We start from the raw sequence: 13,066 nt of genomic DNA, 5'->3' as shown, positions 1-13,066 counted from the left end.
GTTAAAACTAGGATCATAATTCAGGAAGATATGCATTTGTTCCCTGAAGTTCAATGCTCCTTTGAGAATTATAAAATGGTATTGCTACTTCCCTAACATGAACATGTCTGTTTTTACAGAAGGTAATCAGTAACTAGGTAAAGCAGGGCTCTCCATGGCTAAAATGTCCATTTAAACTTGGAATCCAAGTTAAATTGGGAATAGATTATTATTCAAACTGCTTATTTTGTAATAACTATTTAGCCAAAAACTCATTAAGTGGTATACACTGACATGCTCTATGATTAAATTTTTTAATACAAATATCTAGAAATTTTTTCCATAGGAATTGAATATTTTCTGTTTGAGTACACACAGCTATACAGCAAGTAATATTTCAGTCAATGATGGCTCACATATATAACAGTGGTCCCAGGCTGGGGATGTGGCTCAAGCGGTAGCGCGCTCGCCTGGCATGTGTGCTGCCAGGGTTCGATCCTCAGCACCACATACCAACAAAGATGTTGTGTCCGCCGAGAACTAAAAAATAAATATTAAAAATTCTCTCTCTCTCACTCTCTCTCCTCTCTCACTCACTCTTTAAAAATAAATAAATAAATAAAATAAAATTTAAAAATATTAAAAAAAATAAATAAAATAAATAAAAATAAATAAATAAATAAATAAATAACAGTGGTCCCATAAGATTATGAAGAACATGAAAAATTCCTAGTACCTAGTGAGAACATAGCCATTGTAGCACAATAAATTACTCACATGCTTGTGGTAATGCTGGTGTAAACAAACCTACTACAATGACAGTCATAAAATAAGTATAGCACATGTGAGTATGTATAGTATACAATACTTAATACAAAATAAGCAACTATGTTACTGATTTATGTATTAATTACACTGAACTGTTTGTTATATTTATTTTTTAGTTTTAGGTAAACACAATATGTTTATTACATTTTTATGTGGTACTGAGGATCGAACCCAGTGCCTCATGCATGCTACGTGAGCGTTCTACCACTGATCCACAACCCTGAACTTTTTTGGAGATAGGTTTCACTATCTTGGCCAGGCTGGTCTCAAACTCATAAACTTATAATCATCAGCCTCTTCAGTAGCTGGGGACTACAGGCTTGAGCTACCACACCCAGTTTATACTATACTTTTAATCAAAATTTATTTTTATTTATTTTGGGGGGAGGATACTAGGGATTAAACTCAGGGGCACTCGACCACTGAGCCACATCCCCAGCTCTATTTTGTATTTTATTTAGAGACAGGGTATCACTGAGTTGCTTAGCACCTCACTTTTGCTGAGGCTGGCTTTGAACTCTCAATCCTCCTGCCTCGGCCTCCCAAGCCCCTGGGATTATAGGCATGTGCCACTACACCCAGCCTATTCCTTCATCTTATAAAAATAAAATAAAAAATTTTACTGTACAACAGCATGCAATATCATGCTGGCAATAGCCTAATATGGCTCATACTTACTGTATCTCTTGACTTCATCAAAAGATCACGTCCAATGACTAGACTATACCATTTAGGTTTGGGTAAGTACATTCTGTGATTTTGTCACAATAATGAAATCATCTAATAATGCATTTCTCAGAACATATCCCCATCATTAAGAAAGACATGACTAGGCTGGGTTAGTAGCTCAGTGGTAAAGCATTTGCCTAGCATGTGTGAGGCACTGGGTTTAATCCTTAGCACTGCATAAAAATAAATAAATAAATAAATATAGGTACTGTGTCCATCTAGAAGTAAAAAATAAATAAATAAAAAAGAAACACATGACTGTAGCTAGCAATAGTAATTAAATGAATTACCTCTGAAAGAGATGCATCAACCTTAGAAGAAATTTTCAGGTCTAGCCATGGTTGGTAGTTTTCAAGTAGCAAAGAAGGCCTAAAAAACCATACAATTAAACCACTTGTAATTTAATAATGCAATTAGAAAGATCAACAAATTAAAAAGTATTTAACTTACCTATGTCGTTTACATTTCACTTTACCACAAACAGCACAGCTATGACCTTGTGGAAATAATTCTTGAAGTCCTAACTGCTAAAAAAAGAAAATTGAAGAGGAGATTCATCTTTACTTTATGTATCACTTTTACTACAGATAATCAACTTTTCAACAGTTTTTCCACTCAATGTCTGTTTAACAGTGATACCATTCTTTACAATAAAAACTACCTGCTAAACTGAACTGCCAGCAAAGAAAAATACCTAATGAAATACTTCACAATACCTAAGCCAAATTTCCAAGGTTAGAATTAAAGTCAAGGGGCTGGGGATGTGGCTGAAGCGGTAGCGCGCTCGCCTGGCATGCATGCGCCCGGGTTCGATCCTCAGCACCACATACAAACAAAGATGTTGTGTCCTCCGAAAACTAAAAAAAAATAAATATTAAAATTCTCTCTCTCTCTCTCTAAAAAAAAAGAAAAAAAAAGAAAGTCAAATGTTATGACCACTTATTAAAAAATTCAACCTCTATTTGAATGAGATACTCTACTGCAAAGGCATAAGAAAAAACAATTTTGTTTCTCCATAAACCTTGAATTCATTGAGGGAGAACCTAAGTGATGACTAGTCAGGTTCCTGACCAAATACAGGGCATACTTTCAGCACTCGCCTTGCACGTGCAAGGCTCTGGGTTCAATCCTCAGCACCACATAAAAATAAACAAAATAAACGTATTGTGTCTAACTACAATAAAAAATTAATGGATGGATGGAAGGAAGGAAGGAAGGAAGGAAGGAAGGAAGGAAGGAAGGAAGGAAGGAAATGTTGAGTAAGACTTGATGTTGTCCCACCAGGAGTTGCAGTTGTCTACAACAAAACAGTCATCTACTATGTGTTAGGTCCTGGATTCAATCCCCAGCAACACACACACACACACACACACACACACACACACAGAACAAAAAAAGATATTGCACTAAATCCTGATCTAGAGACCAGAACATTGCCTTCCAGAGATTTACTATACCATCACCTTTATTGAATTTCAGAAAAACAAATGATTTTGATTAAGCAAACTGAATAATTATATCTCTGTTTCTGTGGTGAACACAGACATGTATAAAATTAACAGGGTTAGAGGGCTTGCCTAGCATGCAAAAGGCCCTGGGTTCAATCCCCAGCACTGCAAAAAAGACAAGAAAAAATTAACAAAGTTAGATTATTTAACAGAGAATTCCCTATGTCTGTGACTCAAAATCTCCTGGAAATCTTTTAACAGGTATGGATTAAAAGTCTCTAACCCAGAACTATTCAATCAAAATCTGGTGGTGGGGTTCAGAAATATTATGTATTTTTTTATATATCTTTTCTTCTCTCAACTCTGCCTCCCTCCCTTTCTTTCTTTCTTCATTTAGTCTGTTTTTTTTTCTTTAGTTGTAGATAAACACAATGATTTTATTTTATTTATTTATATGCGGTGCTGAGGATTGAACCCAGTGCCTCACATGTGCGAGGCAGACGCCTCTACCACTGAGTCACAGCCCCAGCCCTCAGAAATATGTAGTTTTAAAGATGCCCCAAGAGATTCTACTGAACAACCAGCTTTGGGAACCTCTGTTTTAACTTACTGCCCTGCTAGTTAATATTTAGTTGGAAGACACTCCAAAATTATGGATTCCAACTTCCTGAGAAATTTGTATTTTCATTTTAGGCTCTTCTTGGAACTACATACCTTAAAAATAGGCCTGGGGATATAGCTCAGTATTGGAGTGCATGCTTAGTATATGCAAGACCCCAAGTTCAATTCCCAACACCAAAAAAATAAAAATAAACATACATATATATATACACAAATATACATATATACCCATATTCCCACATGGGGGTGTATGTGTGTGTGTATACACATATATATATACACACACACACCCACATACACACACACAAAGTAAGCACAAATAAATTTCATTTTGAAATTTTTCTGACAGACTTCATGCTTTCTATTATTAAATAATAGTAAATGGATTTTTAAAAATCATTTGCTTTGTTTTCAACAATAAATATTAAACAACATAGGGTCATACATACTGACTTAAAATAAGAACACAATTTTACCTTGGGTTTGTATTTTATTGTGAAGAGTATATTTGGTAGGAGAGAATCAGGTCCCAAGGAACAGTAGAATGTTACAACTCCAGCAACAAATGACCAGAAGATCATTAAAACATGAAGATACCTTAGAAATAAATGAAAGTAATTATTAGAATCAACGAAAATGTATACAGCTATGCCTTCATTGATTTAACAGGTATTTGTTAAGCATCTACCAATCAGAAAAAAATTTTTCCAGTGACAATTAACTTTCTATAATGTAGCTATTAAATATAATAATCATAAAATGTATGCTGTTAAAAGTATCATTTAATTTAAAGTATAAAGAAGTATAAAGTCTCAAAATTTTATAATTTAGTACCTTTGTTGTCATGTTTCACTAACCTATACTACATTCTTCCAGAATACCTTCTAGTGGTATATTCATATTCCATCAAAACTTAAATAAAAAAAACTTTTTTACTCAGTACCTAAATTATGCTAGACAGTGCTAGGCTCTGGGAATATAGCAGGGCACAACACTGCCACGGTCTCTATTTGCATGGAAAACACTGCCTAGTAGTGGTAACAGGTAGGTAAACAAGCACAATGCAATGAGATCATGTGCTTGATTTTATGAAAGTATATGTGATATGAGAGCACCACAGGCCAACAACTTAACCCAAATTTGAAAAGACAGAAAAGCCTTTTTTAGATAAAGCAACATGTATAGAAAAATTTGAAGAGTGTGGGCCAGTAAATGAACAAAGGACAGCAGGATAGATGAATGAGGGACTAGATAAGAGCCAGGGAACTCAAATTTAAGAAAACCATGTGAGCTAAGGTCTGAGCAGTTTCAAGGAATAAGTCCCTTTGAGGGGAATTTTAAAAAGCAAGCAGGGGGCTGGGGTTGTGGCTCAGTGGTGGAGCTCTTGCCTAGTATGTAAGAGGCACTGGGTTCTATTCTCAGCACTACATATATAATGAATAAATAAATAAAGGCCAGAACACAAAAAAAAGACAATATTAAAAAAAAAGCAAGCAGAAACCAGATGATATAGTGTTACATACTAAGTCATATCAAGGAGTCACAACACACTAAGACATGCTAAAAATAAAATTAAAACAAATGTAAATGAAGTTACAGAAGAAAAAGGTGACTGGGAATGGCAACACTGCTGCCAACACTGCCACTATTTGAGATTCTACATATGTAGCTAAAGGAACTTAGTGAAGTTAGTGAACAACAAGGAAGAAAGTGGTTGTAATGAAAGGATGATAATGTTCCAGAGGAAATGATGCTGGCAAAAATCTTTATATTAAAGAAACTCTGGAAATATTTTATGACATTAGATAAAACACTGGAAGTGAGTTCAAACACAAGAGTAGAGCAATTCACCTAGAAACAGAAAAGATGCTCACTCCATATCCTAAATACTCTAGACATATTTTTACATAAAAGTGAACAGCATGAAGTGGGGTCCAATCACAGTCTAAGTTCCTCTCATGACAGTAGAAATGTGAAGCTCTAATAATACTGACATTCACATGTTCTGCCTCTTGGGAAAAAAAAAAAAAAAAAGGTAACAAGAAGAGAATGAAGTCACACTGCAACAAGGAGAAAAAGGGAGAAGAAAGTATTGGCAGTATTCCAAATCCTGTTTTCATGTTTCTCTGAGGCACAGCTATGCTCTGGTTATTTTTGCACTTACAAAAATCTTTCAATAATTCTCCTCTTTGCCAAACCAAGTGTGAGATGAGTTTCTGTTACCTACCATCAAGAATCCTGAGTACTCTGGATGCGGTGGCACATGCTTGTAATCCCAGCGGCTTGAGAAGCTGAGTCAGGAAAACGGTAAATCCAAAGCCAGCCTCAGCAATCGCAAGGCGCTAAACAACTCAGTGAGACCCTGTCTCTAAATAAAATACAAAATAGGGCTAGGGATGTGGCTCAGGGGTCGAGCACCCCTGAGTTCAATAGCCGGTACCAAAAAAAAGAATCCTGAGTAATATCAAGAAAACAATAAAGAGTTTTAAGAAGATGTTAAGAAGAAAAGGGAGAGTATTAGATTAAAACCACTTTGGTTGCAATCTGGAGAATGACCTAGCCTAGAAATGTGCAGGCTAATTTAAAAGCTTTTGCAATAATCTAGGAGAGTCAATGATGGTCTGCACTACAGAAGAGACAGAAGAAAAGAAGCTAATTAGGTTGAAGACATAGCTCAGAGGCAAAGCACTTGCCTAGCATGTGAGAATTATTGGGTACAATCCAATACCACACACCCAATAAAAGAAACAAAGGTAGGAAGAAAGGGAGTGAAAGAAGTTTATACTTTTGAGAGATATTGGGAAGAAAACAAGAGGACTAAAGTATATGTAAGTAGAAAGGAGAGGTTAAAAAAATCAGAGTCCTTTCAGGTATCTTAATATATGACACAAGAAAATATTTCATAAGTAATTAAATATTGGGTACTCTAAATAGCCGCACAAAATATGGGTTAAAGACAAAGGAGTTGGAATTATAAGCATAAATGTCACTGAAGTAACAGGAATAAATGACATGACCAAGGAATTAAATGCAAAGTTAAAAAAGAAGAGAGCATAAGACATTTAAGAACTAAGCAAAGGAAGAGAAAATTATAAAGGAATCTGGTAATTAGAAGAGTTAGGAAGAAAACCAAAGTCAAACAAGTTACCAATGTAAAAAAATCTCATCAGAAGTAGCAGTGAGCAATATGATCAAGTATGTTTAAATAAAGTAAGAGACAGATTAAGAAGTCTCCATTAGCTTTGGCAAGAAGAGGCACGGATGAACTAGGCAAAAGCAATTCTGGTAGAACAGCAAAGGACTATGATGGATTGAAATAAGATGGAGGTGAAAAAGTAGATTTGGTAAATATAGACTTTTCTTTATAAGAAAAGAAAAGTTAAGATGGTAGCTAGAAGGGATTATGAGGATTCTTGAACAATTATATGGTACATATTTTATATATAATTTAACACCCCCCAGTGAGACCAGTGTCCATATCAAAAACTAATAATTCTGGTTAGGCACAGTGGTGCACATCTGAAATCCCAACAGTTAGAGAGGCTGAGACAGGAGGATCTCAAGTTCAAAGACAGCCTCACAAATTTAGCAAGGCCCTAAGCAATTTATTGATATCCTATCTCAAATTTTTTTAAAAAATTTTAAAAAGGGTTAAGGATGTGGCTCAGTAGTTAAGCTCTCTTGGGTTCAATCCCCAGTACCAACATAGATTAAAAAAAAAAGAAATATTTCTGTAGAGAATCACATCAACAATACAAAATAAATGAAAATAAAATATATAAAGTCTCATGTTTGTTCAAGTTAGTTTCTTTCATAAAATGTAATTTAGTACCAAACTTAGGGGGGGAAAATGACTTTGTTAGATCTTTTATGAGTTCAGAATTACAGATTAAGAACTATTTTGCTAGGTACAGTGGTGTGTGCCTGTGCCTGTAGTTCCAACAACCCAGGTCACTGAGGCAACAGGATTGTTTGAGCCTAGGTATTTGGATCCAGCCTGTACAACATGAGCCAGCCTGAAACCCTGTCTTGCAAAAAAAATATATATATATATATAATAAATATATATTATATCACATATTATATATATTTATTATTTATATTATATATGTTATATATTATATACTGTATATATAATAATTATGCATAATTATATTGTAAGTATATATAATATATATAAATATAGTATAGGCATATTTATATGCCTATACTTAGAATGAATGAAAATAAACTCTATATGCAATATATGTAAACTATAACTAAAGTAGGCTAAAACAAAGGTGTTATTTAAGATGAAAATTTATGGCTTTAATGTATTAACCCCCAAATCTACAGCTTTAAAAGCATTAACCCCATGGTTCCAAACCAGCTTATAATGCACTAATTTCTTTTGTCATTGTCCATTTTATTGGTTTATGTATTTCTTTAATATTCCTTTCCATTTTGTGTTTAGATTTACTCTTTGTTTATATCCCCAACTTTTTAAATGTTTAGCTTGTTGGCTTTTCAGTGCTTCTCTGTGCCATATCCAAGAAGACTGCCCAAATAAGCATCTTGGAGCTTTTTCCCTAGAGGTTCCTCTAGTAGGTTTATATTTTTTGTTATTACTTGGATTCACTTTTAGTTGAATCTTGTATACAAGGGGAGATAAGGGTCCATTTCCATTCGTCTGCTGTGGATAGATAGTTTTCCCAGTACAGATGTTAGAAGAAACTGTCCTTTTCCCATTGTGTGCTCTTGGCACCTTTGTTGAAAATCAGTCGACCATAGATATATAGGTTTATTTCTGGGCTCTCAATCCTTATTACTTGATGTGTCTTGTTTTGTGCCAGTATAATGCTTTCCGGTTAATATATCTTTGAAATACACTTTGAAATAAGGGAGTGTGATGCCTTGAGCTTTATTCTTTTTGTTCAAAATTCCTTTTGCTATTCAAGGTCTTTCATGATTTCATACAGATCTTTGAATTGCTTTTATTTCTAACTCCAAAAGCACAGCCAACAAAAATGAACGTAAACAAATGGGATTGTATCAAACTTTAAAGCTTCTACACAGCAAAGGGAAAAAACCAACACAGTAAAGAGAAAAACCTATGGGATGGCAGGCAATATTTCAAATCATATAAAATTTAGTTCTAATAAGGAGCTAAAATCCAAAATATATAATATATTCAAATAACTGAACAGCAACAAAACTAATAACCCAAGTGAAAAATGAGCAACGGATCTGAACAGATAGGTTCTTTTATACTTCATTCATATTTCTCAAAAAGACATGAATGGTCAGTAGACATATGGAAACATGCTCAATATCACTAATTACCAGAGATATACAAATAAAAACTAGAATGAGATATCACCTCACACTTATTAGAATGACTATTATCAAAAACATAACAAGTGTTAATGAAGATAGGGAGATAAAGGAATCAAGTCTTTCTTTGCTGGTTTTCCTATTATCTTATTATAAAATAAAAGTAATACATCATTTTAAAATGTATTTTGGGCTGGGGATGTGGCTCAAGCAGTAGCGTGCTCGCCTGGCATGCACGCGCCGCTGGGTTCGATCCTCAGCACCACATACAAATAAAATAAAGATGTTGTGTCCGTCAAAAACTGAAAAATAAATATTAAAAAATATTCTCTCTCTAAAATAAAGTATTTTAAAATAATATATTTAAGTCTACTACCATAATGGAAAAAAAATCAAAGTAATGAAGGCTCTTGATCTAACATAGTTTACACAGAGGCAAACCAACATGTCCAAACACATTAGAAGGACACAATCAGCAGAAGTCAGACTATAGAAAACTCTACAGAACAAATAGCACAGTTTCTTCAACTAATAAATGGAAGTCTGAAAAAAAAAAGAGGGGAAAGCAACTTTCAGGTTAACAAATCTTATTTGCATCTTAATTTAATTAACTGCAAAAAGCTGTAATGAATAAGAAGTCATCTGATGGACTGAGTAAAGGAAAGATAAATTATACAGCAAATCCAGTAAAATAATGGTCAAAATCTAAGCAGTACATAATCAATTACTTACTATAAAATTACACTTTGCTGTATATTTGAAATTTTTAATCATAAAATATTGAGGACTTCTAAGAAATTCAGAAAAATCTGAACACTAAATGAGCATTTCATGCTAAGAAATTATTTCACACAATAGTTAATAACAGTATGTTGTACACCTGAAAAATTGCTAAGAGATTTTGATGCTCTCACCATAAAAAATGATAACAATGTGAAATTATGTACATGTCAAATAGTTTGATTTCACCATTTTACAACATATACATGTATCTAAAATATCAGGTACACAAGAATTATATACAATTTTTACTTGTCAGATATATATACAAATTACTTTAGGAAAAAGTTTTTTTTAAAAAGAAGTTAGGCTGGATGTGATGGCAAACACCTGTAATCCCAGTGACTGTGGGGGCTGGGCCAGGAGGATAGCAAGTTTGATGCCATCCTGACCAACTTAGTGAGATCCTGTCTTGAATTTTTAAAAATGGGCTGAGGATGGAGCCCTGAAATAGAGAGCCCCTGAGTTCAATACCCACTTCCAGGGGCAGGAGGCGGGGGAAGAGGAGGAGAAGGAAGAGAAGGGAAGAAAAAAAAGTTACTTTAGGAGAGATCCAAGATGGTGGAAAGGTATGCTACAGATCTCAACTCCTCTGCAGTTTAGAATCTAAGAAGTGAGAGAGCAGGGTGAGAGAAGGAATGCACTGATTCACAATACTGGAAGGTCACAGATTTGGGAATTCTGGTTACTATAAAACAGGAAAAAAATACGTTAACTGGGAAACAGTACCTGCACCATCTGAACAGGTTTGAGAGATGGGTTAACAAAAAGAGAAAAAGGGAGAGAAAAGTTGACCAAGTTTATTTTAGAAATAGCAGAAAAGAAAGTCAGACTGAGTTAGGCTGAGACAGAAGATGCAAAGCCACCTGGTGAAGAAGTATTCTACTTTTCTCAATTTGCTGGTAGAGAACTGTGATAGGCAGATATTTTTACAGACTACATCTAAGTTGTAGATGGGAAAGTGATTAAATCTCTACAATTTCATTAGACCTGGATAACATCATAGGGAACACTTTGACATGCCAGCAAGCCAAGTACATTTGTAGTGCAATCACTATGAGCTCAATGTGGCCAAGACCTCCTCCCTGGAGTCAGCAACAGTAGTAGGAGTGGAGCAGAGAACAGTACCCAGCACTTCCAGAGAGTGCAGCACCTAGGGACCAGCATGCACACCTCTACCACTGACCCTCTTTTAAGTGCCTCTGCCAGGGAGAGTGGCACCTAAGGAGCAGTATATACCTCTGCAGTCACTGAATTCCCCATCAGAAGATAGAGGCACTATGCCCTAAAGGCAGCCTAGCACTCTGGCCACCAGCAAGCACCTCAGCTTTTGCCCCATAATCCATCCACCACCATGTGCCCCCACTAAACATCAGACATTGGCCACACCCTGAGCCTCAGCTTCCAGCTGCTGTCTCTTACCCCAGTTGGTGGACCACCTCAAGCCTCTACCATGTGCCATCTTGCCCAAAGCACTGAAAACTATAAAAGAAACTTCACATCAATTTTTATACATAGAAGAGCATGCAAAAGAAGTGTCTCCATTTAAAAAATCTCAGCAAGGAGAAAACAATCTTTTAATGATTATTGTTGAATTAGATGCTTCATATAAAGTATCCTGTTGGGTCTTCTCTTATTAGTTTTTTTCACGATTTCAACAAAATTTATATACTTTCAATTTTTTAAATGGATTTTTTTCTCAATACCTCTTTGCTTTCTTTTCATCTCCATTCCCTTCCATTCTCTTTCTGCTCATTTTCTTAACTTCTTTTCTTCCCCTACACTATTTTCTTTGTTCTTTCTTTTCTTTCTTTTTCCCCTTCTTCCAATATAATTTAGTATTAAGTAAACTATCATTAATGCTTAACTATTCAGCCTATTCCATATTATTTCTCACCCACTTTTCTCATTGGTTAGTAAAGTTGTAGAGATCATAAGCAATAAATTTTTTAATGTATGTTAATGTATTATTTGCTCTTAAATTACCACTATTACTGATGGATATTTTTTCCTCTTGAAATGGTGCTGGTGGTTGAACTTAAGCACTTTGATAATGCTAACTGGGTTGGCGCTAAGGTATAACCCCAACCCAGGGTTTATCATAAAGAGATAACTACTCACCAAAAGACTGTCACATAAAAAGAAAAAGAAGACAATCTCATGAGGAAACAAGCCAAAAGAACACCTCCAAAATTTTAAAACCTCCACCCCACAACAACTGAAATCCACATACAGTGAAGCTGGTGGTATGCTGAACAAAGACTTCAAAGAGTTTATTGTTAAAATGACCAATGAATTAAAATATCTAAGGGATGAAACTATGGGGGAAAATATGGGACATAAAAGAGTACTTCAATAATGAGATTCTGTAAAAGAACCAACCAGAAATCTTGGAAATGAAAAACAAAATAAGTACAATAAAAGCTCAGCTGAAAGCCTCTCAAATAGATTAGATCAAGTAGAAAACAGAATTTCAGAGTTTGAAGACAAAGTGTACATTCTGGAACACTGAGACAGATGAAAGAGAGAGAGAGAGAGAGAGATTAAGAGAGAGGAAGGAAGGAAGAAGGAAGAAAGGGAGGGAGGGAGGGAGGGAGGGATGGAGAGACTATAATAGCCAAGAACTCTGGAATAGCATTAAAAGACCTAACTTAACACTCATAGTTACTGAGGAATGTTATGATTTGAACGTCCCCAAAAGCTCACATGTAAAATAATGCAAGACGGTTCAGAGGAGAAATGATGGGGTTGTTAGAGTTTTCCTGATCATCATATGAGCTGCTTCCCTCTGCCACACTCTCCAGCCACGATGTTCTGCCTCATTCCAGCCCCAAGGAATGGAGCCGGCCTTCTATGAACTAAGACCTGAAATCACCAGCCCTCAAATAAACCTTTCTGCCTCTACAGTTGTTTTGGATAGCCACAGCAGCAATAAAGGTGACTAAAACAAGGAAGAAACAAATACAGGATAATGCCTTTGATAACCTGTTCAGAGAAATAACAGCAGAAAAATTGCCAAATATTAGGATTAAATGGACATCCAGAAACTGGATGTATCTGGAACCCCAAATAGACAAGACCAGAAAAGAACCTCTCCATGACACATTATGATTAAAATGCCAAAAATCCAACAGAAGGAAAAGAAACTTTAAAAACTCCAAAAAAGAAATGCCACATCACCTATAGAGGGAAATCAATCAGAATAAAAGATTTCTCTGGAGTTAGAGAAACAGAGAGAGAGAAAGAGAGAGAGACAGGGAGAGAGATAAAGTCCAGAGAGCTTGAAATGACATATTTCAAGTCCTGAAAGAAAATAACTTCCAACAAAGATTGCTATATCTAGCAAAAGTATGAAGAAACTAGGGATA

At 35.2% G+C, this 13,066-nt stretch overlaps 1 protein-coding gene across 4 annotated transcripts in view; it reads right to left on the bottom strand.

Moving 5' to 3' along the window:
* The window catches only part of Snx14 (sorting nexin 14), a 93,657-nt gene that overhangs the window by 74,642 nt on the left and 5,949 nt on the right, over nt 1–13,066 (bottom strand). For 2 of the 4 annotated variants that reach the window (XM_026410937.2, XM_026410951.2), the window contains exons 2-4: nt 4,082–4,202; nt 1,987–2,063; nt 1,827–1,905 (exon numbers count right to left, since the gene is read on the bottom strand). In XM_026410937.2, coding sequence (XP_026266722.1) covers nt 1,827–1,905; nt 1,987–2,063; nt 4,082–4,202 — 277 coding nt within the window. The remainder of the gene's footprint in view (nt 1–1,826; nt 1,906–1,986; nt 2,064–4,081; nt 4,203–13,066) is intronic. The other 2 variants (XM_026410943.2, XM_026410958.2) reach the window with 1 other exon arrangement.

Source organism: Urocitellus parryii, chromosome 8 (assembly GCF_045843805.1).
Source record: "Urocitellus parryii isolate mUroPar1 chromosome 8, mUroPar1.hap1, whole genome shotgun sequence".
Taxonomy (NCBI): Eukaryota; Metazoa; Chordata; class Mammalia; order Rodentia; family Sciuridae; genus Urocitellus; species Urocitellus parryii.
The sequence above is the reverse complement of the archived record's forward strand: the minus strand, read 5'-3'. Positions and strand labels throughout refer to the sequence as shown.